At 41.2% G+C, this 26222-nt stretch overlaps 1 protein-coding gene across 1 annotated transcript in view; it reads left to right on the top strand.

Moving 5' to 3' along the window:
* ANKFN1 (ankyrin repeat and fibronectin type III domain containing 1) overlaps window positions 1–8824 on the top strand; it is a 53982-nt gene extending 45158 nt beyond the window's left edge. Inside the window, exons 15-17 of the mRNA XM_071764193.1 lie at window positions 859–1025; window positions 3624–3843; window positions 4781–8824. Coding sequence (XP_071620294.1) covers window positions 859–1025; window positions 3624–3843; window positions 4781–5577 — 1184 coding nt within the window. The 3' untranslated portion in view covers window positions 5578–8824. The remainder of the gene's footprint in view (window positions 1–858; window positions 1026–3623; window positions 3844–4780) is intronic.
* The last annotated feature ends 17398 nt before the right edge of the window (window positions 8825–26222 follow it).

Below are 26222 nucleotides of genomic sequence, written 5' to 3'. Positions count from 1 at the left end.
AAGTATTTCTGAGAACTTGTTCTCCCTCAGCAAGTTTCTGTATGGCTGTGCTGCAGTTCAGAGAGATAACTGGTACGTTTTTCCTGAGCAATTGCAGGTTCTGGTGGAATGTGGCTTTGAAAGGCCAGGTAAATTAACATTTGTGAAGCTCTCTGGCACTGGAGGGTTTCTGTTTTCTAATTCTCTCTTTTTAAGATAGCTCAACTCTGTGCTACTTGGAAGTCAAATTACACCAAGCAAGAGCTCATGTCTCAACTTTCTGTGTTACCCTTCTGCAGGAGAGTTCAGAGGGTGATGTGTGATAACACCTTGGTTTTAATTGTTTCACTCAAGCTGTCAACATCACTGAAATTCTTTGACTGCTGATTCATTTACATTTAAGTTGCTGATTTAAGCTAACCTAGATTTAAGCTAGCCCAAGAGAAAGTTATGGTTCTTTGTAATGATAGATTCTTTCTGAAACATTCAATTTAAAAAAAAAAAAATCAGTTCAATTTTCCGGTTATGTCACTACTTTCTTGATAAAAGAAATACTGAGCCATAACAGTCTCTGAAACAGCCTTTCTGATTAAAGCTATCAAGAGCAAAATAGTCTCTGGAGTTGAATACTGAGGACCTGATTATCCCTGCACTTAGGTAGAAATTAGAAATTACTCTTTTGAAATTGGTGAAGTTACAGAGTAAATCGAGTGTAAAAGAGGGGAGAATGGCTGCCTGTATTATTTATTTCTAGGTTAAATTAACATGTCCAGAGAGTTAGTAATTATATTTAATAAAATTTCTGTTCGGAAAGCTAAGGATTTCATATTTCATAACCAGAATATAACAGTGTTTCCTTTGCACTTGGTCTTTTCACAGTTCATTTTTGCTGTTACAAGGAAAAATTTATAAGCCTGTATTGCCGCCTTTCTGCTGTCATAGAGCTGGACTCTCTGAAAACCCAGCAGTCCCTAAGGGAAGCAATTTCAGACAGTGAAGTCGCTGCAGCCAAACAAAGGCACCAGCAAGTTGTAGACTACATCCAGGTAATAGTCTGTTGCTGACTGTTCCAAGGAGATTTTCAGGTGGCTTTCTTCAAAATTGCGTAGGGCTGTAAATTGAAATCTAAATGGAGAATTATTCACAGCCGTCATAAAAAGAGCAGTTGTATCCAAAGTACAATTCTATTTTTTATGAAATTCAAACTGAGAACATGACTTCCTTAGTCGTTGCCTTTATACAAGGATTTTTATAGGTAAAATTAAATGACAGTTGTACTTGACTGTTGTTAAGATGTGTCAGTCTGCTTGTAAAAATTACTCCCATCTAATGTGAGGTAAGCAAGTACCATGCTTGGGCATTCACTTGTGTAATAGTTTTCCTCTTTGTGTATTGAGAACATTTTTCACCATGATAAATAACCAAATTAAAAAATTAAAACAAAAATTTAGTCTAGGTCCTGGAGACAATCTCTACCAACAAAATCACAGCTAAGAAAGCAGTACTGCATTTAAGGGTGACAAGCTACCCCCCTAGCTCTGCCCAGCAGGATGCAGTGATACTGCTTCAGTTCCCCAATGCAGAAGGGTCACAAAAAATATCATACTTGGCTAATTTCCCTATTCTCTGTCTCTCACACTGATTTTCCTGTTCTGTTCTCAGATCAGGACTTCCTCTGCACAGCTCAGTGATCTTCAAACTGCTCCTTCCTGTCCAGCATAGAGAGGCCTGTCCTTTTGCAAACCATTTTGACAACTGGTTATTTATAGATAATACTCATGACCTTTGCAGAGTGCATCTATGAACATGGTTGATCTGTCTTTCTACAAGTGAGGTGCAGATCAGTTTACAGCTCTATATTCTTAATATTCAAGCAACCTCTGTTTGGATAGGGGTAAAGAGAAAAACGTATCCCATTGATAATGTGATTGGCCCTACTTAATTATGAACAAGATGATAACATTCCAGTTCCTCTTTGCTCTGAATTGAGATCCCCTTTATCTTGTCCACTTTGGTGCTTTTGGCAACCTGCGGGGCAGCAGAGAGGAATGTTCCATTGTATTTCCATCACTCAGTGATATCCTTCTCATCTTCCCATTCTTGCACTCAGAAAAATCTAGCTTTTTCCTAGCATGCAGGAGAATCTGGAAAAATTTTACCCTTCACATCAAAAATAAGTATATATATATATATATATATATATATGAGTGTGCAGGCACTGCATTGACAGTTCTGTGTTTCTCCTCCCCGAGGTGTCTGAGTCACACATATACCCTGGGAAAACATGGGACAACATTTTAAACTTTCAGTGTTTTGTGCTGAATTATTGTGACAGTGTATTGGCCTTGTCAGGTTTCCTCTCAAATGAAAACCAGCTGCATTCCACCTATTGGCAAAAATATCTCAGCCCCCCCCACGCCGCAATCTTCAGTGGTGACCACAAAACCGCAAAAGCATTTGTGTGATCCGAGATCTAAGACAGTGTTGAAGTCACTACACAAACTAAACATTGTAAAGAGCAAGAGAGTCTATATAACTGCAGCTCTGAGAAGGTGTCAGAGGGCAACTGAAAAGTCAAAATTCTGAAAAAAAAATAAAAAAAACAAGAGCAGGTAAAATATTTGCGATCTTAACAGAATGTCAGACTGCAAGACAAGAAATCTACCAACACTGAAACTAAACCTGAAGTTAAGCTGTAATTTATATAGTATAATGCCTCAAAGATTCCTATATTGTAAAAGAAGCACAGTTCATTAAAATGACTGGTCCATTATCCCAGGAGAGACTGAGAAAAGTCTCAGGATTTGCATTTTGTTAAACTGCATCCAGTATGATTTTTGCTTGCTTTAGGGAGGATCACAGAAAGGAAATATAAAGTCTCCAAAACCAATAGGTGAGCCATTTGCTAACTGGTATTCACTTCATGGAGCTACACTGAAGTCTTGAAATGATGCAGGATTATGAATTAATCTCTGAGACATTTGCTATTCTTATCACTGTATATTCTTAGCTCAAATTAACTCAGTGGCAAGGCTTGCACTGACATCATTGGAATTAGGATTTCACCTTTACATAAAAATGGCCATACTGGGTCAAAACAAAGATCCAGCTATCCTGTCTCCAGTGCAGCTCATCAAGAACTACCCTAGATACTCTGGCTCATAGCTGTGCTTCAACCTTCCGTGTATGTCTATTCTGTTAAAAATCAGGCTTGATCTGAGCTCTCTGCTTTTGAGCATCGTCCTGGGTTTGCAAGGATGCTCAAGAAATCTTGCTTTCATTCCAGTACAGAATAAAACCAGCTTTAAAGTGTGCTACAAAACTGATCAAACTTTATATTCTATCAATTTTCATTTTCTTTCTATGTCAAGAGTTCAGGCCTGGCTTAACCACCCCTAACTGCAGATTCTTAACTGAGGTACCTAATCTGAGAGTCTGATGTCCCCAAGTAGCCTCTGTGGTGGTGGTTAAGAACAAGCACCTCACCAAAGGCAGCTCAGACCACCTAAATCTGATGTCCTGTCAGAGGATCCTGCTTCTCTCTGTTGGCAATGACTACAAACCTATTTGGGCACTTGAAGAAAATACACTTAAGTAAAATTAATACACTTACCTATGCTTTTTCACCATTTCTTTCTGTACAGCAAATTGATGAGATCTGGAGGGAAATGAGATGGATCACTGAAGCACTGCAGTATGCAAGATACAAGCAGCCAGCACCTGGCCTTCCCATAGAGAAGCTTGTGGATCTTTCAGAAGAACACTCTCAAAAGAAATTCAGTTCAACCTCTTCACATCTAGATTGTCTTCCTTCACCTCCCCCTTCACCTGAGGCAAGAACCCAGAGAAGAAAAGCTGTGAGTGGTAAGAGAATTCTTCTTTGCTCATCAAGTGAAATCTTTGAACCCACTTTTCATTATAGCAGTTCTTGTATATCTTTTAATAAAAGGATTGATTTTTTTTCCTATACCCAGCAAGGTATTTCAACAATTATTTTACCAATCATTTGCCATTCAATATCATTCTTCATGAGTCAACTTTGTCCCTCATTGTTCCAAATCATTCAATGAACAAGTTGGAAGGGACAAGTGCTGTCCCTGACTTCTCCATGATGTCCAGAGTTGGTAAAATTCATCCATAGTGAATGCTGACTACTGCATTTGCTGTCCACACCAACAATCTGCTATTAATATATGGAGGGAGCTTTCTTTTTCTCTCAGTTACAGCTTCATTGCTTCAAAAGCTGTGGTAAGGAACTTTGTCAAAAGCTCTTAAGAAATCTAAGGATGCTGTATATTAATTGTGCATATTTTCAGAGTTTTATTAGACTGGTGAGAAATGAGTTACATGAAACATGTCTCACTAGTCATGGGTTAATAAACAAAAGCTATTAACTCCATCTTATCACCCATTGATCTATTCTTCATTTTCTTTCCATCCTTTGACTGTTCTGCTTTGGAGCAATTCTTTCTTATTTTAGTGCCAACTGTGCAGTTTGATTTAACAGTCACTTTCACATACCTTGGTATCTGCAGTGTTTCAGACAAGCACTTTAAAACACAGAATTACACAAATAAGTACCCTCCTCATTCACTCCTAATTCTACCACCTCTCTAATGTAAATCATTCCTGACTACTGTCTTTGCTGTCACCTAGGCCCACAGACAATTCCACAGAGGAAACCACATTTTCAGAACTGCAGGTTTGATTCTAAATTAAGGAAAAAAAAAAAACATAAATTACAGTTAAGCAGTTTCTCTCCTGTGCTTTTCTTCTTGATGTTGATCAGTTCTCCTTGCAGATTCCCAGCCCTGCTCAGACGAAGAAGGCTGCTCTGAAGTATTCCTCCCAACTGACAGTGACTATGACTCCAGTGATGCATTAAGCCCCAGAGAATTAGACCTGATTTACTCCTCCTCACAGGACATATCACAGCAGGTGAGCAGTGGCCTGGGTGGCAGTGCACCTGATGTTCTCCAGGTCCATGACATGAAGCCTTGCCTAACACTGCAAGAAGGCCCAACAGAGTGTAGTGCCTTTGATACCAATGCTGAATATTGCACAGAGTACATGAACAATCTGACAATGTCAGCTCTTACATCAAAAAGCATAGACAAGTCCTCTAGCTCCAAGCAGCCCTTGAGCTTTTTAGGGAAAAAAAAGCTTGGGAAACATCAACATTACAACTACTTCAGCCGCCACCATCGCTGGCTGCGTGTGCACAGCGAGACACAGGCTGGGTCTCTGTCTGAGGGTGTTTATACTCAGCATCTCATGAGATCTTCAGATTTGTCTCCAGAATCTACCTCCAGTGAGCAGTTAGAGCTTCCTATTAATGGGTCTCGGAGCACTTTCTTACCTCATGCATCCAGCCTTCCAGAAGATGGGAAAGGCAAGTATGAGGAATCAAGGCAGAATGAGCACAGGATACGTGTGGAGCCTTACAAAACAACACTTCTGAGTGAAGAGGGCAAGTCTTGGGCAACCAGCACACAGTCTGAAGAATGTAAGGATGTGCCCAGTGCTATGCAACAGGGAATGAGTCCGGATGACCAGTCGGGTTCTGCTGCCTCAGAAGTCTTCAGCAGCACACTTTAACCCCAGGCTTCTGCATTGCTTCCTATTGCTCCAAAATGAGATAGTGAGTATTATCCACACCAGGCCACACTTTCAAACCCACTTGTACAAATCCAGCTCCTGAAATGGCAACTCATGCCACTCGAAAGAATCCTATACTTTCAACTTCAACACCAATCTTCTGGTCTTACAGGGGTATTACTGGCATCTGCAGTGTTGCAGGTGGATTCACAACAGTCACCACATAACAGAACAATCTGTGGCTGCAAATCCAGTAATCAAGTTTTGCAGTTATCTTGATCTCCATAATCTCTGAGCATGCAAAATTTTAAGCATGAGGGGTTCTGCCTGCAAGTTAGCAGAAACTGTAACATCCTTGGTGTTGTCACGTTAGGACTGTGTCCTAAACTTCTATTAACCTGTTTTCCACCATTTCCTATGTTTTTTTCTACTTCTCAGCCTATTTGAATGTATTCCAGGTTGCATATAACTAAAGTGCTAACTGGTCTTGTAACAGTGTTAACCCAGAGTTTCTAGCCTCTTATAAAGAAATGAAAAGTCTTTCACTATCTAGAACACGAGGTCAACACCATCTCTGAATGCAGTCAGGGCCTGACAATTATCACAATGTGTGTTTTCAGGAGCTTTGATTTCATATTATATAGGTAGTAAGTTATTTTTAAAGCTAAGAAGGTGAATCCTTGTGATCAAGAGCAGGCAGATTGAAGCTAAATCCTGAAGGAATAATATGCAGGATCTGAGATTGAAGCAAAGTCTGGTCTTTTCTTTTGCCCACCACACTGGAGCACATTTCTTTACATTGGAAGCACTCTCATACACCCATTGGAAAGAAATGCCCATACTTTGGTTCCTGAAGCTTCAGGGGTATTTGATCATTGTGTCTGAAACTGGCATATTCTGACAACTTAATTTAGGGAAATTTGGGGTGCAGTTTGAATCTAAGTTGTTTTTGTTTTTTTTTTTAATTTTAGTACCATAAGAAGGATGGTAGGGAGTGTTTTAGCATGCTGTATTTAACTAAAGGCAGATCCCAGTGAGTCATGACTTTGTCCTTTGCAACCAGAGTAAGACAGTACTACAAAAGATGATCTCAAAAATTAAATCTGTATTAATGAGAACTGTAACATTTGAGCCACTAAGAAATGAACTAATGTGGAGAGAAACTCCAGCTGTTGCACATGCATTAATTTTTCTTAAACAGTTCTTGAAGTTTAATTTTATGGGCCACATTCCTGCTGGTTAAATTCCCTCACTCCATGTTTGCGCAGCCTTCTACCTTTCAATTTTTCAGCCTCCAGGTGGATACATTCTGAGGCCTCCAATAAAGATATTTGATTTAAATAGCTGAGTTTACAAGTCCTTGAGGTAAAGGTAAGGATTCGGGCCCGTGATCTGTGGTCCTTATTAAAATAGCACTTCCATAACTCCAGTGCTATTAAAATCCCTGTGAACTCAATCCATAAATTCAAAAATAAATGTTATTCACTATTTTATGCTTGGTCAGTCTGTGGAAGCCAAGAAGAGTATTTGCAGTGATATAAGGGCAAAAGCTTTCTATAAGGGATTTACATTTGGAACTTCTCTTTTGGGGAGAGGGAAGTTAACTTTTTGCATCAAAAATATTCATTCATTACCTGATCCAAAGCTCAGCAAGGATGGAAAGACTTCCATTCACTTCCACGGGCTTTGAATGAGCCCCATACTGAAAATTCCTGTGGGTGAGAAGATGCGGGGGGGAGCAAAAGTGTCAGTGCCAATTTGCAGCCAGAAGGACATACATTGTATGGTTTGTGCCACATGGAGCTGCTTGGGGAAAACCTGACTCACACACCATAGAACCAAACAGTGATGTTTTGCTGTCACTGAAGGCAGTAACAGCTCGTTACATTAGATTATGTTCATTAGCCAGAAGGCTTTTCACCAGGGAGAGCCAGAACAATGTAATCCTCATATTCAGAAGTCAAAATAATTTACAGTTTTCTAGTATACAGCACCTCTCCCAGGCTCCCCTAATCTGTTTAGCCTCCAAGTAAAGCTGCCATAAAACTGTCTATTAAAGAATAAAAATAACAATATTCTGAGGCCATGTGTTTTTGCAGGAAGTGACAAGATAAAACAAGATGTTCTTAAATGGAACCCACCTTGCTTTGCTTTGGCTCTTCAGGAAAAGGGAGGGCAAGAAGTATCAAAATCTACAGCACAGAACACTGCTGGTTAGATGAGGATGTAAAAATTTCTGTTACCTATTTCTGCTGCTGGACTTTTCCAGAAGTAATCATGAGTCTAATGACAAGCTGGTTTCTTTATACTGGTAGAAGGGGCTTGACTTTGTCATAATCTTCTGTGCTAAGATGGAATTTGGTTTGGGGAGTGAAAATGGCAGCCACAATCTTGATTTTAACCTTGCTATATGGAAGTATTGCTTACATGCTGGCCAGTGGGGCAGGCTTCCTTGATCCTCTTACCTCTAGACTGAGGTACTTCCACATACTTTAATAGTCAGGGTAATAATTGATAATTCTGACTTTAAATACTTCTGGTTATAAAGCACTGAACTGTCTCTTCATAGATAAATGTCTTCTTTTTTCAAAATTGCTATCCCTACCTATTCAGTGGGTTAATGTGTAAAGCAGCACCCTAGAAGAATAGTAATGAGCACCCAGAGATAAATAAATAGTAGAAATCAGTGCCTTTCAAGTATTGTCACAATACTAATCAGTACTTCCTCACTTCTCTTAGGAAGATCACACACATTTCAAAAGCAACTACAGTGATTCAGAAGAATCTTGCAAAACACAGCACTGTTATCCCCTCCCCATAAAGGCATGACTGACTCTGCCAAGTAGAGCTTAAGAGCTCACAGTCAGGAGTAAAATTAAAATTAGGAACTCAGACCTTTGCTTTAATTATGAGGAACTCTTTCTCCAGGTTGAGCTAGAGTGCCCCTCCAAGGATTCTTGCACAGAAACAGGAAAAGCTGTGTCTCAGAGCCCACAGCACACTAGAATTTCATTACCCAGCAGACAGCTCATGAGTCTGTACCTACCCTGTGTCATCTGAAGCTCTGGAATGGGTACTTAGGCTTTGCAAACTTCTGGATGTCTCTGTCTCTTACTTGGATATCTTGCCACAAAACCTCTGTTTTTTCCAGGGAATACCTTTTCACCTGGGCTGAACCCAGTCCTTCCTATTTCTAGGCATGACTTGGACTGGGCAGCAAAGAATACAGTGCTTTAGCATTATGCCTTCACAGGAAAAAAAAAAAAACAAAAACAACCCAACAAAAAAACCCCACACCTCAAACCAAAACAAAAAAACATTGACCATATCTCCTATGGTGTAAAACTTTACTGTTTCTGGTTGTAGGAAGTGAGATACAGGTAAACCAGAAGGTTTACACTCAAAATTCCTTGCATCTGCAAGAAGATAATCTGTCCATGGACAGTTTGCTTCAAGAAACCTGTGGCTCAAGCTTTTGTTTCCCATACTTATACTATGGTTTTCTTTGCCTTTAGATATTAATTAAAAATTGGATTTTCTGTACAGTCAGAGCACACACAGAGAGAAATCTATAAATTCATATTTTTAAATATAGACATTAAAGAGGAAGGGGGAAGATGGAATGTTTTATCCTTAACATTTATGCTTAGAGTGTTTTGGAAAGAGATAGTGCATCTTTAAATTTGCTATGGTATAAAGAAATGCATTAAGTTGCTGGTCAACTCTTAAGGTGTTCAAATGCACGGCTCATGACTGTTATGTAAAATTTCAATACAGCCTTACAAAAAACAAGGGTATAGTGTATTTGAAAATACGGTATACAGCTTGGAAACTTATTCTGAATTTCTCTGAGGTGTTGAACTTTGCCATCAGCAAAAAGTATTTTTAGTAAAGAGGCCTTGAATTTTCAGACAACGGAGATTTCATCAGGTTGGTCTCTGATTTTTCCATTACAGAAAAGCATTAAATAGCCAGAATACTTTATTTGTAAGTATAATTTATCTTTTGATTCCACTAAGTCGAATTCAGAAGGCTAAATCATGCCCAGAAGTGAGAAGTAGAACTGTTGGCCTCAAAAAAAAACAAGTGCAACGTTTCCCAAAGTGGGCTGAGAGGTCTCTGGAAGCTGCTTGGGTCCCTCTTTTCTGCAGCACCAACTACAGCCCTCTCTTCTGCTAAAGAAGCATTTGCAAAGTCATTCAGAATTCTTTTGCTGGTTTGACTGGGCTTTGGAGCAGGTCCCTTATTTTGTTGAAAGCTTTACAGCTCCTACCAGCTCAGAGATCATCTCTCCTCTGTACTGCTGGTTTTGAGCTCTCAAAGTGGGGTTTTGGTGTGAAGCAAGAGCCAGGCCAGAAAACTTTCCCTCAGCCTTTTCCTACCACAGCATCTTGGGTAAGATTTAGCCTTTAAGCCATTCATCCTATAATAGGGTAATGTGTTCCTAAGCTTGCCTGTTACGAGGTCAAATGATAGGAATGGATTTTTCATGTTTATTGTTATTTTTATTTTCTTTCTCAGAAAATCTACATGCAATTTATCTAACATTAGGGAAAGTGATTGGTGTAGCACTAATCTACCTTATTACTGTGAACTGTAGTAATTTGTTAAGCAGACTTTAAGCTAAATGGGCAGACTTTTTGTGGTTTACTTTATGTGAAGGTCGGGTTGGGCCCGATCCTGCTCTCCTTGGACCTCGTTCCAGGTTATTTGGCACCCATGTAAATTACCTTGTGTAAATCACCACACTTCCACTTGCTCACCAAGCTGAGGATCTGGATCCATGGAGTCATCATGAAAACAACACATTTACACTGGTGTAAAAAATGATACATGTAAGGAAGACAAAAAGGTTTTTATCTCATGGAATATTCCCCAAGAGGTCACAGGGACCACAGTCAGAGCCAGGCTCAGAGTGCCAGCCCACCTTGCTGCTGTGTTTCCAGTTCTACTGAGGGGAACACACATACTGCATAATCTAGCATCACATTTGGTACTAGGGACCAAATTTCTCTCCCCTATTATGCAAATGAATCCCCAACTGGATGTAATGGGAGTTCCAGTTATTTCGCTGATAAAAATGAAGACTGTTTAGGGTTATTAGGGACTTGGGGAAGGGAAAGAGGGGTTGTTTATTTTTTTTCCCCTCAGAGAAAAAGTAATTTAAGTGAAATGTGCAAGGCAGTGTTTAATTGCTTCCTGCCTTGTTTGTATATAGCAATTTGGCTGTTTATTGGTTGTCTTTGTTCAGATTTTTATTGTAACTTGTTGCTATATATGCAACCAAGCGTATGTTAAAGTTTCAACTTTGCTACATAATAAGGCACAATTTTACGTGCTTTAAAACTTTGTAAATATATAGATGAGCGATGGATGCTGTGCTAACTGTGATCTTGAGACTTGACACAACAATATTTTCATGCATATGTACCTACAAATGGTTTGAAAATAGCAAAATATATATTGAGGATGGCCACGAGCCAGGAGTAAATGAGTGCCGTATGACTCATGCTTCTTTAATAATTCCTGAAAGAGGCATGTATAGTACATAAAATAGACAATAAAAATAATTTTCAAGACTACAAATATTTTTTATATCTTCAGATATTAAATACTATTTTAGAAAAAAGATTGGTTGGTAAAAGAAATCTTAGGTTTATTCAAGTGAATCAATGTCATAAAAATGTTCTTAACATAGATTTTTTTGTTTGATCTAATATCATAGGAACCTAGCTCTTTTAAGACTTGAAGTGCTCTTGCATTCTTACAACTCCTGTGATCTTCTAAAATTATGTACTTCAAGTCTTCTCCCTCATTAACAAAAAAATGCTAGCGTATACATTTAGATAACCTAAGTACCATGTGTACTTGCCTATAATCTTTAAACTGTATTTTTTGAAATATATTCTGTCTGACCATCACCAGGTACCCACATATGTGAGCTTTACAATCTATGAAAATCTGACTGTGATTTATGGTTTCTCTCCGAATTCTTTTATTTTTATTAAAAAGTGGCATTTTTCAAGTCCAAGCTTCCAAATATGGTCTCCAAATCTTGACGTTGGTCTCCATGCTCAGAAAACAAAATGAAATGGGCACGGCTTCCCGAGTTTGTGGGTAAATGAACCTCCCATCACAGTCAGCAGAAATGGAAATTCACTTTATATAAATGTAAATGCCTTGATCCAGTATTGCTAGCTGGGGAGCCAGACTTGAAGTGCTATCTTTCTAATCTGTGTGTTCTAACTGCAGAAGCTGCTGGCACACTGAGTATCTTTGCATGAAAGCAGTGAACAGCTTGAACCCCCCCAGGCTGGCAGCCTGAGCCCCTTTTCTCCGTGCCTGGGGGCTCTGCAGCTTTTAGCTCTGCATTTCCAGTGACAGCCAGACAGAACCCTCTGTGCAGTGCTGCTGTGAATCCCTGCTTCCAAGCTGTGTTGTGAGCATACTGTCCTGTGGGTGTGTGTATTCTGCTTCTGTCAAGAAGATCCTACCTGCTGAGGGAATTGCCTTATAAAAGGGAAAATGTCTCTTGTCGCCAGTCCTATTTTTCAGATACTTTTGTACACAGGAAAGCAAAGCACGACAACATTTATAATGTAGCATAAATCTGAGTGACAATTCAAGCAGAAGTAAGACCAACTCAAAATGGAAACTGAACTGGAAGCAGAGGGATGAACTGGAAGTAGAGGGATTCTGCTTTGCACCACTCTTTACTTTGTTTCAGAGATGGACAGGTTCCTAAATGTATTTTAACTACCATATGCCTGAGCCTCTCAGCCTTTCATGTAATGTTCTCTCTTTTGTACAGATAATGCCATAATTGGAGTAAGTGACATGCCCAAAGTCACACAGAGAGCTTGGGACAGAGCAGGGACTCAATTTTCTGGCTAGCATCTCTACAAAATCATCCCTTATCCATAGCTCGTGCACAAGTGTAGATGGTAATGTAAATGTTGACAAATGTCTGTACCTCAGCCATGACATGCCAACGCATTGCAAGCTTCAGAATAACAGCATTTTACTGGAGTATCTGTGGATATTTTCATATGGAAAATATTTTGACCAAAACGGAGCCAAAGTGGAGTTAAGCAGCAGAGCAAAATAATTCTTAAAATGTAAGATAAACCATGACTGTCAGTCATTTCTGCTTCCTTGATTTTTAATTTCAAAACAGTAAGATTGTTACCACATTTACTAAGTAAAAGTAAACAAAACAAAACAAAAAAAAGTAATTAGTTATGTACAGTGATCTAAGAAATTAATTTGAAAAAACACCTCAAGACAAAGGATTTTTGTGTGCATGTACTTAAAGTACTTTGGTGCATTTTTGCATGTACCATGTGTTTTTTAGGGCCTGGTTGTTTGTATGTTTTGCTTACCCCAAGCTGAGATTTCTTCTTTATATAAGATAAGTAGGTGAGCAGTGCAATTCTTACAGACCTTTCTAACATGGTTTCTTGAAGGACAGTGCTGTTTTATAACTGCCTCTGTGTTCTATGCTGTTTTACTGAAATGCTTTTAAACCAACTGGAAAGAAGTTAAACTCTTGTAGGCATGTTTTTGACTCGTTCTTCTGACAGCAAAAGATAACCCTTTGCTGTTCCATTCAAATGTATTAACTTATATAAACAGTCATCTCTCTGAGCAAACTATTAACTTATTTTTTAATTCTGTCTTTAAATAAAAGCTTTGGGTTTGATTTGGGGTTTTTGTTTGTTTTGCGAACACACAAAAAAGCTTTATTAATAACCTTCACCATTCTCTTCCTCTGGCTGCTGTTTTCAGACTCTCTTTTCAACCAAGTATATGTTTATTTAGAGAAGGGTTATTAATGTGTATTTTCTTAGTGTTTTTAATGAATAACAATTAATTAGTCCTTATTTATCAGTAGGACATCTGCTCCTTACTTGGGTGAATAACAGATCTAGTTGTTTTTATTTTCCAGTTTATGCTTTATTATAGCAAACATGCAGGTGAGAAATAAATCCATAGTAGATGACTGGGTAAGAAATGCCAACATCTGCCACTGCTGATTTTAGTGATCCTTGGGAGTGCCCCTCACTTCTGAAAATCAGGCATTTTGTTTAAGTGCTTAATATATCACACATGTATGAGAATGGGGCTCCTGTTTCCCTCAGCTGTGATCATTTCTGGACCACAAAAGATTTTGCCACCTACACAGGGGTTCTTCACCAGAACCTGCATGGCGTTTACCTTTTGCCCATATTGCTTTTTAAAATGTTTGAGAAGGGAAAATTTTGCTCTTATCTCATTTTTTTTTCCTGAAATTGCCACAGAAAGGAGCTAAACCAGAGCTCGGGCTTGAATAGTTTAATGCCTGGCTCTTATGGCCACAGATGCTTTGAACCCAGCCCCAGCAGAACAAAGATTTTTTCACGCTTTCTTTGGGGCACACTTGCTCCTTCCCCCTTCTGTGCCTTGTGGTTTCGTTCTGATCCCCTGCTCTCTCGTGGCTCCATCCTGATCCCTCTCTTCCTTGAGTCTGAGTCATGAGAGCAATAACCCTCCCTGCTTCGACCTATTCAGTGCCTCAGCTGTTAGGGTAAAGCCCACGCTCCCCAGGGACTCACGTTTGAGTACAACCCCAGGATTGTCAGGGCTCTGGCTGGCAGTGCTGCTGAGGGGACAGTCTAAGGCTCTATTTTAATCTTCTGGAGTCCAGCCAAACACTGGAACGGAGCTGCCAGCACAAGGGGGGGCCCTCCTGCTCACTGTGCCTGACCTCCCATCAGGAGAGGTGCTGGTGTGTTCCTTCACAGACTACCAGGGCTCTTTCATTGCGCCTGACCTCCCATCACGAGTGCTACCAGGGATCCAGCTACCACTGCTGGGGGCTTAACCCTGGCACAGGTCCAGCACACGGGCTACACGCTGCTTGTCTCCAGATGTAAGATGCCCCCGAGTGTAAATCCACGTGCCATGGGCTCAGCTGGAGGGGTTCTTTGCTCAGGTTCTTTGTAGAAGCAGCCGAGGGGCACCGCTGGCTCATCTCCCTCTTAACAGCGCTGGACGTACCCCTGCACAGCTTGTGTGCTGCTCATCTTTGTATCCAGGAGGATGCATGGAACCAGCATTTTGCATCTTACAGGCCTGAGTGGACTCAGGACCTACTCCTGCAGCTGACTCCAGATACAGGCTGGGGTCTCAGGTGGTCCCAGCTCCACAGCCTGTCCCCTGTGACAAGGGAAATGGGACATAGCTGTGCCATGGGCTGAAAACCCCTAAGTAACTGTGAGGCACAGGGTATCCTTACTGTCTCTTAGATGCCCAGAGATGTGAATTTTACAGAAGATGGTTGCAGAGGTGAGCAGTTCAGATAAGTCATGATAGGTTTTGCTGCTCAGCTCTTTTCTCAATACAGGCAGCAAACAGCTGCACTCTGCTCCTGCTCTGTACTCCCAGCTTGCTCACAACACCAGGATGTCAGCTGAAGCCCATCCTGTGCACCAAGACCTTTTCCTTGATGCCAGCAAGCTCTCAGCTGGGATCTTATTTATTAGCAGCTTCCTATCCTATTTTTTTTTTTACATTTCCCGCATGTCATAAATAACCACATCACTCTTCACACCAATCTAACACACCCTGCAACACTATTGCATCCTTCTTTGAAAGAAAGATGTTATTTTTACCAGCCTAAACATCTCCTTCTCAACTTCACTACTTTGCTACTAAATGCGCCCATCGCCTCAGCCTTACAGAGTTCTGCAGGTCTGTGCCTTAGCGGCCCAGAGCCCCCGATGCTGCGGTCGTGACCGAGCGCACAGCTGCGGGAAAAGCTCGGTCTGTGCCCGGTTTGGGGACAGGGACGGCGACGGGGCCAGGGCACGCTGCCACCGTCCGCACCGCCGACCCGCACCGCCGACCCACGCCGCGCCTCCCCTCCCCTGCCTCCCGCCCAACATGGCGTCCGGCGGGCTCCTCCCGGCGCCCTCTCCTGGGCAGCCTGAGGTAATGGCGGCTGCGAGGCTTGGCTTGGGGAGCCCGGAGTGAGGTGGAATGCCCCGATATTATCCAGGGGCTTCGAGGGGGAGGGGAATAATCCTTCGAGAAGGGAATAATCCAAGGATCCATAAAAGAGCGGGAAGGAAAAGCCCCGGCGGTGTTTGCACAGCCCCGGGCCCCTCAGCTGCAGTTTTGTGTCAGGACCAGGCCTCAGACAAACGCCCGCGTCGCCAGAGCTCAGCCCGCACAGATTGCTGCCTCCACACCGATCACCAATGGCCGCTGCCATCATCTCTCAGGTATTTTTACCGTGTTCAGGGCTCTGAGGTGACCGAGGGCGATGGGGTCGGTAGCACAAGGGGGGTGGTGCAGGCTGTAGGGTGAACAAAGTCATGGCCGCCATGAACCTCCCAACCTGCAGCCATCGCCACCAGCCTTGAGCTCGCTATAGAGGCATCGGCATCGTGCCTTGGAAAAGCTGTGAGGGTTTTCAAACCAAGAAAGCTTGAAAAATCCCTAGGAAGCTCCTGGTGTCAGGTGTGGGCCCACAGGAATGAGGCACTTTGACAACGGAGGGCATTTTGTATATCGTATCCATGCTGGATGAGTCTCTGGAAGATGGTTTGCACATGCGTTCTTGGCAAAGTTCAGCTCATAAAGATTACTCTGTTTGAGTGATTGCATCACCACAGGTTTCTGAGTCACTCCAAACTCAAGATGCATATTTTAAACCTCCCCTGCTGTTGCTGATAATTTGATCCATATTTACCATATTACTTAGTACTTGGAAATGGTGGGCTTTTTTAGAATGTAAATGTTAATTAAATTAGATAACCATAGCCACAGCAGGTCAAACTCATCTCTGACTGTTAATGCCACTACAGTCCATGGTTTAACATTCAGGATGAATTTAGTACTATTGACTTTCCCCCTACATTAATCCATTTACTTGAAAAGAAATGGGGCTTTCTTTTCTGTGTAAGCTCAGATGGTAACTATTTCTGTGTTGAGTTCATGCTGGCATAGGGTCCTAAAGGTTTTCAAAGGACAAGTTTACTAAAACTGTATTGCTTGTTAAAATATAAATAGGTGATGAATATATACAACTATGGACTTATTCAATGATCACAGTTCTTATATCTGCATCTGTCAAGGTAGGATTTGGGTAAGAATGTAGGTAAAATAAAAGGCTTAATGCAACAAGCTTTTAAAACCACATTCACTCTGCTGAAGTTTTTATGGTAATATTTTTTCTTTAAAGTAAATCAGATCATTCCCACATTATTGAAAAAGGGGCAGCTCAGAAGAAAATTATCTCATACACAGGTCCTCATACAGTTTGTGGTGATTGCATCCAGTGTCCAGTATTGCATTCTTAAAATCCATTGAATATATTATATTTAAGGCAACATAGTTACCATTTATGAGTAGAATATCCCTTACGGACTTGATGATAGCTTTCACTTCGGAGCAAGCATCAAGTAAATGAGATCCATGCTGTTGGGCACACTAATGTGCAAGCTGATGAGAGGTCCATTGTTTTTGTGAATGTTAGCTTTATTATTTCATTTTCAACAGTTTCTACATTATTTGCTACATCGGTCTACAGAAAATCTGCTCCACCAATGCTGAGAAAAAATATTTTCATTTTGGCATTTAATTTTTAAAATAACTGAAGATTCTTTTCAGTGTCCACTAAAGCCATGAAAGCTGAAGAGCATGCAGCAGTACTGAGCATCAGCTACCTGATTACATTCTGAGTAGGCAATAATCTAATATCTAATAGTCTGCTGAAAAATCATTTTGAAAATCTCCTTTGAAGTGGCAAACTAATGTATTTCACTGTTGGTTTTTTTCTTGCTAAATGTTTCCTTTGTTTATGGTTTAACTAATTATTTTAACTTTAATTCTATACCAAATGACCAAATTTACCACACACAGATCCATATTAATGCATATTAATATTGTAGCAAAGCATTTCATCCTCTTCTTGTAGTCAGACTTCAGAAAGATTCAGAAGGATCAGTAGAGATTTATAAGAATGATTCAGGGATTGGAAAACATACCTTTGAGCAAGATACCTGGGCAACTCTTTCTAGTTCATTTAACCAAGAGGTGACAAAGAGCCATTAGCTCCTGTTCAGTATTTATGTTCATGAGAAGAATGCTTCAGATTGCAAAGGTGCCCCAACATGGAAAAGAAACTGCATTGCAAGGCCCAGAGTTTGGGTACTGGAGCAGTTTTGAGTAGGAACAAGGAGTACAATTTACTTTTGGAGAACCTTCCTGAAGATTGACATGCCCTTTGCACTAAACTGCCACTCTAAATTCACTTTTTTTATTGGATGTGAAAAAAAAAATAAGATATTATTTGCTTTCCAATACTTTTTGTTAAGTAAGAAAAACCAAAAAATGTGACTTATGATGAACTTTAAAAGTTTAATGTTTAATACATATGCCATAAGATACATATGCCACAGCTTATGTAAAATTTCAGGAGGACCTGTGCTCTTAAGGTAGTTTGTATTTGGCCTTACACATGCATTATTCATTTCCAGACATAATTTCTGTAAAAACAGAGGGAAATTTATAATGAAGATGAAGTCATTAAAAGAAAAATCATTTCAGGTGGTCACACTTCAGCACAATTTGTGTGCCCAGGGTTAAGGCTATGTGTGAAGTTGTATAAAAAAATGAGGAATGGATTGAACTTTGCCTTTGGAGAGTGTCCCTCTTATTGATGTATTCTCTAAGTTAAAAAATATCTGTTGAGTGCTTTTTCCTACTGGTTGGTACAAGATAGCAGTTCCCCTCTTTAATGTGTAATTTGTGGAAACAACCACCCACCCTCCCCCCAAATTATCTTTTTTTGTGGCGCGCCTCCCCCCCCCCCCGCGAAACATGTTTAATTTTGTATTATTAATTATTATTATCCCCATTAATTTATTAATTATTTATTAATTATTTATTAATTAATTATTATCCCCATTCCCTTATAACCTCACCATGTACATTTGCTGCACACATTTTCAGTGTAATTTCACTGGTCCTGCTGCTGTAGCAGTCAATGTCTCCCATGCTTTAATTCATACAGGAATTATTTTGGTGCACATTGTTAACTAGTCCAAATAGCCTGCATGTTAGCAGCCACTGTAATGAAGCATAGTTTTAGACTCCACGTGATGCTTAGCAGTTTATTATTAGCTTCATATTTTGTGGACTTTCATAACACACAGTCACTGCCCTTTTGTAATAAAAATCAGCAGCTGTGGAAAAAATGGTGCAGTTGGGCTGTACCTGTTTTTTTGTGGCCTCTCTGTCCCTGTCCTAATCTGCTGAACCCTGCTGGAGAATGCACTGAGCAGTAGTGCACTAATACCTCTGGGCTGCTTAACCAGCTGGGGAATGAGTAGTTATGCCCATGGGTTAGGTTGTTGCACAGGTGGTGACCTTGCTGTCTGTAATGTGCCCACCTGGGTGTGGGAGCATCTCGTTCAGATTTTGGTGCTGCTTCTGTCCCAGTTTGTAGCCAGAGAACATTTCATCCCACTGAGATCTCTGGGAACAGCATGGGAAAGCTCTTGGCAGTGTGAGTGTTCTTGACTTAAATCTTTCAGCCTGAGCTCTACATCTCTGACTCTACTCTCTAGGCTGGAAAGGAGGCACGGATTCAAAGTGCAAATTAGCATATTTTGAAGAATGTTTTGGTGTGAATTGATGGGGGGCAGGCAGATCCCTTGTAGGAGCACTGGGGCTACAGAATAAATAAATTGGGATTTGGTGCATTCAGTTTTACTGGAACTGAAGTTGAGAGAGAACTTCACTTTTGAAAGAATCAAAGGATACTGGAAGTTGACTGACCCCAGTAGGAGTGCTGGTTCTGGGAGATGAACAGGGGTAAGACCTGCCCCTTTGGATGCAGTCTGGCAGGAATGAATGTTGGCATAAGTGATTTAAAAATCCCATCCTTGCCTTTTTAGTTCTCTGGGTAATACATTCCCTCAGGCTGAGAGACTGTACACAGCAACACACCTTGAAGTACTTCTGTGCTGGTTTTGAGTATTGGCTCATGCTTTTCTTTAGTTGCCTGGAAGCAGGTTTATAAATTACCTGCTGAGGCTTATTTTGCTTATGTGATTTCTTGAAACGTGCTTAAACTTAAACAATATTTAGTCAGCATCTTTGTCTCTTTAAAGACATTGTGCTATAACACATTGCTCTTACTACAAGCTTTTGGGATTCACAGAAACTCATAAAAGCCTCTTGACCAGCCCTGAAATTCTGCTTGCCAGGAGACCTGCTTGCTAACTGTGTACTGTTTGTCAAGGTGCCTCTTCTCCCCTGTTTCATCAACTGAACGTTGTTGGCAACAGTAAAAAGTTAAGTAGCTAAATGTCTATTCAATGAGTGGTCTGCCAAGTAACCAATGCAAGCATATTTTTGTAAAGAAATATGCAGCTCAACTTGTGGTGGCCATTGAGAAGCTGAGCTGCAAAAACATCAACACCACAAGGACACAATATTTTTCTCCTGATTACAACACACTCATTTATTTTGGAATTCTTATGCCAGCTGAGGACTACAGGGCAGTGACAGTAGAGGAGTTGTCCAGATGCCAAGGAAAAGAGAGAACTGTATATGTACTCCTGTCCTGAAATGGTAGAGGGTAGGGAGAAAGGCTGGGTAAGGATTTGAAAGAATAAATTTCCACAAATTTTTCAAGGGAGTCCGCAGATTGCTCCCACAACAGATACCTGGAATACTTTGGAAATACATATACAATCCAGCTGACTGCTAAATTCACAGGTCTGCTTGTTCATTTGACCAGAATGCAGAGATCTGCAGATTCAGAACAACTTTTCTTTAAAATTAAGATAAATTATTACCTTTCAGATTAGCTGGGAAAACTATTTGAATAATACAGTACTTGTGATGGGAGCAGTGCCTGCAGTTTGTGTTCCTAGGGGCTGAGTGATAGTGGGCTCTAACATCTGACTGGGTTGGTCAGGCAGCAATAAAAAATAAATAAATATAATAAAGACTTTGTTTTGGTTTCTGTGGAAAACTCAAATTGCTGTGTCTTTCTATAGCATACATAGACAGGGTTTTTTACCTCTTACTATGTGATCATTTCTGTGTGGAGGCAACTGCTCCAGCCCTCAGCATTATTTAAAACTTTGAGATTCACTGGCAGCTCCCAGCACTGGCTTTTTGAAAGGGACTGTTCATCGAAATGTATGGAGCACAGGCTGCGTAGCCTCCTGCATAGGCAGTACAGAATTCTTTTTTCTGGGCCTTACCACAGTATCTGAAGTTTTTTAGGCCTTCATTCAAAGACGTTTTTCTCTTTTTTAGCTGAAAAAAAAAAAAATTAGCATAGGTGCTGGAGCACAGGTGTGTTGAAGTCAGCAGACCATCCTGTTTCATTGCCTTCTGTCATATTATCTATTACCTTATGGATCTAACTTATGCTATAAGCTTTTGTTGGAGAAGAGATGCCTTTTTCTTTTGCGTTTGTACAAACATGGTTGGTCCATGTCCAAGCCTTTAGTTGCTATGATAATATAAATAATAAATCGTTAAAAGGGCTTTTTTTTTTTTTTTTTTTTTTTGTCTTCCTAGTATCATGATGGGGGTGATGTCATTTTATGGCTGGAAAACTCAGACATAGATGCTCTACAGTCCAAATTACTGAGTATCCCCTACTTGTGGGTGTTCTTGTTCAAGCCACCTAGAAGCTGATATTTCATATTTCAGCCACGCTTTGTATGTTCAAAGCAGAGTTCCAGTTGGCTTGGATTGCAGCTGTTGTGAATGCCCACCCTGCTATGAATGGAGTCCCAACTGAGGCTGCATAGCTTAAGCATTGTTGAAAATGAGACATACACATTAAGTGGCCACCTGTGAAAAGTTTTCAGTTGCTTATATGCTACTGTACTGGGAGAGAATTCATTTTTCTGTGATGATGTTCAGTTCCTGCAAGTGTTGCCTTTATCTTCTTGCAATCTTCTGCTTCCTTCACTACTTAGCAACTAATTACTGTAACAAATCAGAGAGTCCTATTTCTGCAACAGTCTCCTTTCATTTCATATCCATTGTCAGGTGCACGATCAGCAAGCTCCAAAGATGAAAAAGAAAGTCTACACACAGCCTATAGAAAGAGGCACATAAGGAACAAATGGCATTTTCTCAAGTACTGAAAAGCTGTAGCATGAAGTATGAGAACAATTCAGGGCTGTTTCTCAGACACTAATGGCACACGATAGAACGTGGTTCATTATCAAAACTGTGTTTTCTCTGCATAAAGGCCCTTCAGCTTTTTTCTCTTACATATATATATATATGTATATATATATATATATATATATATCAAACTTTTCACTGAAGGTGGTTGAAGGTCCTCTATCCCCAGTTCTGGTACTTGAGACACAGTGACTATTCAGATAAAATAGTGAGAAGCCCTATAAAAGCAACAGTTACATTAGTATCAGAAGGCTGCTTCTAAACTAAATTTTGTCCATGTGCTATTTCCTTGCTGTGAAGATTACTTTGAGCAGTTGTACAGAGAGCAACAAGTATTTCACACACCACACAACTGTTCCCTATAGTTACAGGTCTTATTCATCACATTCATTACTGGCTGATAAGGCCACTGTTAGCAGCACTGTGGAATTGTCACTGCCTTTCATGCAGCTGTGGTTTGGATCTCCCTTTCTAACTGATGCCTACCTCCCACTCAAATGAAATCAGAAGATGCTATGAAATCCATGAGGCCCAGTAGCCTACCCTGCCAACATGTTACTCTTATAAAAGACAGGAACCAATCCTAAGAAAATACAGCCCTCTTCTCAGTTTTGCTGTTTTGTGACCTTGGGTAGTTTGGTACTTCATGTGCTTTTATCTTCTTACCTTTGATGTGTGTAATCTATCGAGATAATCCAGAATTCAGACTCTGAACTGCTGTTCAGCACATGCACAATGCCTACTGCAAAGGGATCCTGATTACACTGCACTAATATTCACCTGATACATTTAGCTTAAAAAAGCAATGTGAACAACTGAGAGCAGAAACTGAACTCAAGAATAATCACTGAGCAGGCAGTCTACATAGCATCATGCAGAAAATGTGTACCAGTTTGTATGAAATGTTTGATTTTCTTCCCAACATCTCTGATAAATTTCTTAACAAAACCACAGCTGTCCTTGTATTCTACTGTATATGTTCTTGATATTTTTAAAACTTTTGAAGCAGCCTTTCAACAAGGAACCATTCTTTTCCTATCTTGTTAGTCCATGATACCATAGCCTTATCTCCTTGTACAAAATGGCTTCTGTGCCCAGTGAATGATGCAGAGTGAACCAATCCAATTAAAGCCAAGGTTCACTAGAAAGCAGCATTGTGTGTGGCATGGCAGGGCTTTACAGCACTCTCTGGGATTTCAAAGCTCTGAGCTCAGTTTTCAGTTCTGTCACAGATTCATGTGACCATCTCTGCTCAGGTGGTGACTGCCTGCACCTGCATCAGCCACGAGCTGTGCAGCCCAGATGGAGAACAGTCAGGCTGGTCTGGGCCCTGGGTGAGAGGGGGTCCTCTAGCTAACCACATGCTGGTGTTCACTGCCAGCTCTTCTCTACCACAGCTGAGCATCTGGCTCTTCCCCCTGCACACACTGTAGTTTTGCCACTGATTTGAGCAAGCATTTGCATTTGGGCCCGGTTCCTACTGACTTAATAAACATAACCTATGCCAGGACAGCAACACAGCATTTGGAATCTGGAAGGAAAATGTTCTCTGAGGGGTTTGTTCCTCTTGAAGGCTGGCATGCCTTGGCCCTCAATGGCAGCATCTCTTCTTAGTGTAACTGTGAGTGCAAACACAGCAGTCCATGTCTGCTGCCTTTGATATGCTTTTTCAGCAGCTAAACAAGCAGGCATCCAAGGGAACCAAGGGGCTCGACTGCTTTTTGTTGTTGCCTTTTGGAAGGCTTTGTTGCCCACTAAAATCCATGTGAAACTTCATAGGTTACTTGAATTAAGCCCTTTCCAATGTTGGGATACAAGCACAGGATCGGGCTCTTACCTTGAAAATCTGTGCATGAAGCATCTCCTATCTCACCTACACAGCTGTTGAACTAATCACTAAACACCCTGCTAGTTCCATTTCTCCTCCCAAGCTGAGGGATAACACACAAATGGCATTGAAAGGCTGAGATGATTTGCCCCGGTTCATGCTTTTGAATAAAATGGACAGCTATGAGATGGAAACTTACAGGTCTTTTTTTTTTTTTTTTTTAATTTGCTGCGGGAAATATTTATCAGACAGAAGTGATGTGTTTGACCCAGTTTTGTCCTGCTGGGGACTCTCTGAACTCCTTTACGAGCTGCAGGGGGAAAGGAGTCCCAAGCACTGTTATTTTCAGGTGTCTCTTACTCTGCTGGTTCCAGCTCTTTCAGGGTATCTCTGTGCTGCAGCCAGAGCTGTGCTTTTGGCAGGGCTGCTCAGACATTGCTGCCCAGCAGGACCTGGGGCACTGTCCCACCCAGCCGGGAGCAGGGGGAGCCCGAACACCTTGGGGTGCCACATCCTCCCACGAGGGACAGTCAGGGAGGAGAGGGGCCCTCAGGATGCTGCTGTCAGCTGTAGCCTGAGCAGCTCCGTCAGCACCGGGGCAGCTCACGGGAACCCTCGCTGGGGGGAAGCGCAGGATGGGACGGGGGCTGGCAGAGCCCCGGGGGCTGCCAGGGTCGGCAGGCCCGGCCGGGAGGGCTGGGTTCGGCCCAGCCAAGGGCTGTGCTCCACGCAGGGTGCCGGCGGTCCGCGGGCCTGGGGGCAGGGCGGCTGTCTATTTTTAGTGAGGGTTTTATAGAGTGGATCCCTGCGGTCTGGCTCCACACTGAAATATTGTCCTAGTCTCAATGACATAAACACAGGGCCAGCCTGTGATCCTGGCGCCAGCTTCAGCTTAGGGAATGTGAATGAAAGTACCAGTGGGGTCCAGGCAAGAAGGAGAAGAAAAAAAAATCTCGACTGTAATTACAAATAAATCCCAAACCCTTTCGCTCTCATGGCTCACTTAGTACAGCAAATAGCCTCTGATTCTCTACAAATAAGTCCCAGCTTAGTTACTGACAGATCTACCAAGAGGCAGTTAATGGAATAATGACTAAGGGAAGCTTAGGGTAATTTACAAACGGTTCCCAGTGTTGGAGGGCGATTGCCCCCACCTCGCCCCCCGCCCTGCTCCCTTCAGGTCCTGCAGCAATAAGCCACTGGGCAAGACCTAAGCCTAGGAACACAAGGGCCCTCTTAGGTAGTGGGGGAAGGCTGCTTATTTATTTATTTATTGAAGAGATCTAACACAGGATGATGACAGGCAGCCTCTGCTATCTGAAGCTGAATTGTTCCCCTGGAGAGAGTGATTTAGGTTGGAGTCTGCAGAGCAGGCTTATTCCTACCTTCTTGTTTGATGACAAAAGTGGGGAGATCTTAAAAGTGAAGGTGGCATCAAAAGCCATGTCTGCCATGAGACATTTAAATTCAGCAATATTCCTTTTGCTTCTTTTTCTGTTACAAAGGCATCTCTTTTCTTTGAATCCCTTGTCCAGGCCTGTTTCAATGCCTAATATTTGAGTCAAAGTGCTCAGTTTGCTTACAAAAGTTAACCTTCGTGTTCAAAGCATTCAGAACTCTTCCTGGAGCTTCCACGGTAGTCAAGGCAATTCTATTTTTGTTTCATTTGATCTTTTTGTAAGTAAAAACAAAGCAGTGTCCCAAACTCACATTATTCTATCAAGAATGGGAGTATTGGAAAGGCTGTTTCTACATGGAAACAATTGCACATGCATGCATACACACAACTGTGAAGAGAGAGAGAACAAATCCAAATAACAGTTAAAATACATGCTGGTGTGTCTGGCATCTTACTGAACTGCTGATGGATGTATTATGAAAACAAATACTTTAAAAGGTGATGTGGTATCTGAAGGCATGCTAAACAGCACAGAGCTCCAGTTGAAGTGTCATTATTTCAATCTTGCTTGAAAGAAAATGATCCTAAGACCAAGATGTGTATGAGAAAGTCTAGCTGACTGTTAGTACTGTGATGAGTTGTTTCCTCTTACTGTGCCACCTTAGACTTTGCAAGTAGCTGTATTAAAAGGGGGAAGGTAATAGTCACTTGTTGGATTTTTTTAGTGGAAAGAAATCCTGAAGTCAGTACTCAGGCTTGTCAAAAGAAGCTGACTATACCTAAGCAATGCTTTCCTGAGCAAGTAGTAAATTGTGACCACTTCTTGATGTTTTCTGAGGAGCTGTTTGTCTCGTGTTCCTTCTATACCCTACTACACCCTGTGTAAATTCTCTTTTAGAGATGGTGGTGTTGTGGGTTGTTGCTCTATGCTCAATAATGGCTCCAAAAGCTTTCAACTCTATCCTGTAATTGATGTGTTGTGTAAACTGCAATAAAAGAAGGATATTAAAAAAAGGGGGGGGAAACAACATATTTAATGAGGATGAGTAAACACACCCAAGATGTAACTGTAGATATAAGAAAAATAAAAGCAGCTGGGGGGCTTCTGAGACATTGTTTGTCTTGAAAGTGATGAGAAGAGGCACCATCAAAAGACTTGTTTTACTACAGTCATGCTTCATTATGGAGAAGGAGAGTGTGGAGAAGGGG

The sequence above is a fragment of the Heliangelus exortis genome, chromosome 20 (assembly GCF_036169615.1).
Source record: "Heliangelus exortis chromosome 20, bHelExo1.hap1, whole genome shotgun sequence".
In the NCBI taxonomy this organism is placed as follows: domain Eukaryota; kingdom Metazoa; phylum Chordata; class Aves; order Apodiformes; family Trochilidae; genus Heliangelus; species Heliangelus exortis.
This window is presented reverse-complemented; position numbering and strand designations above follow the sequence as displayed.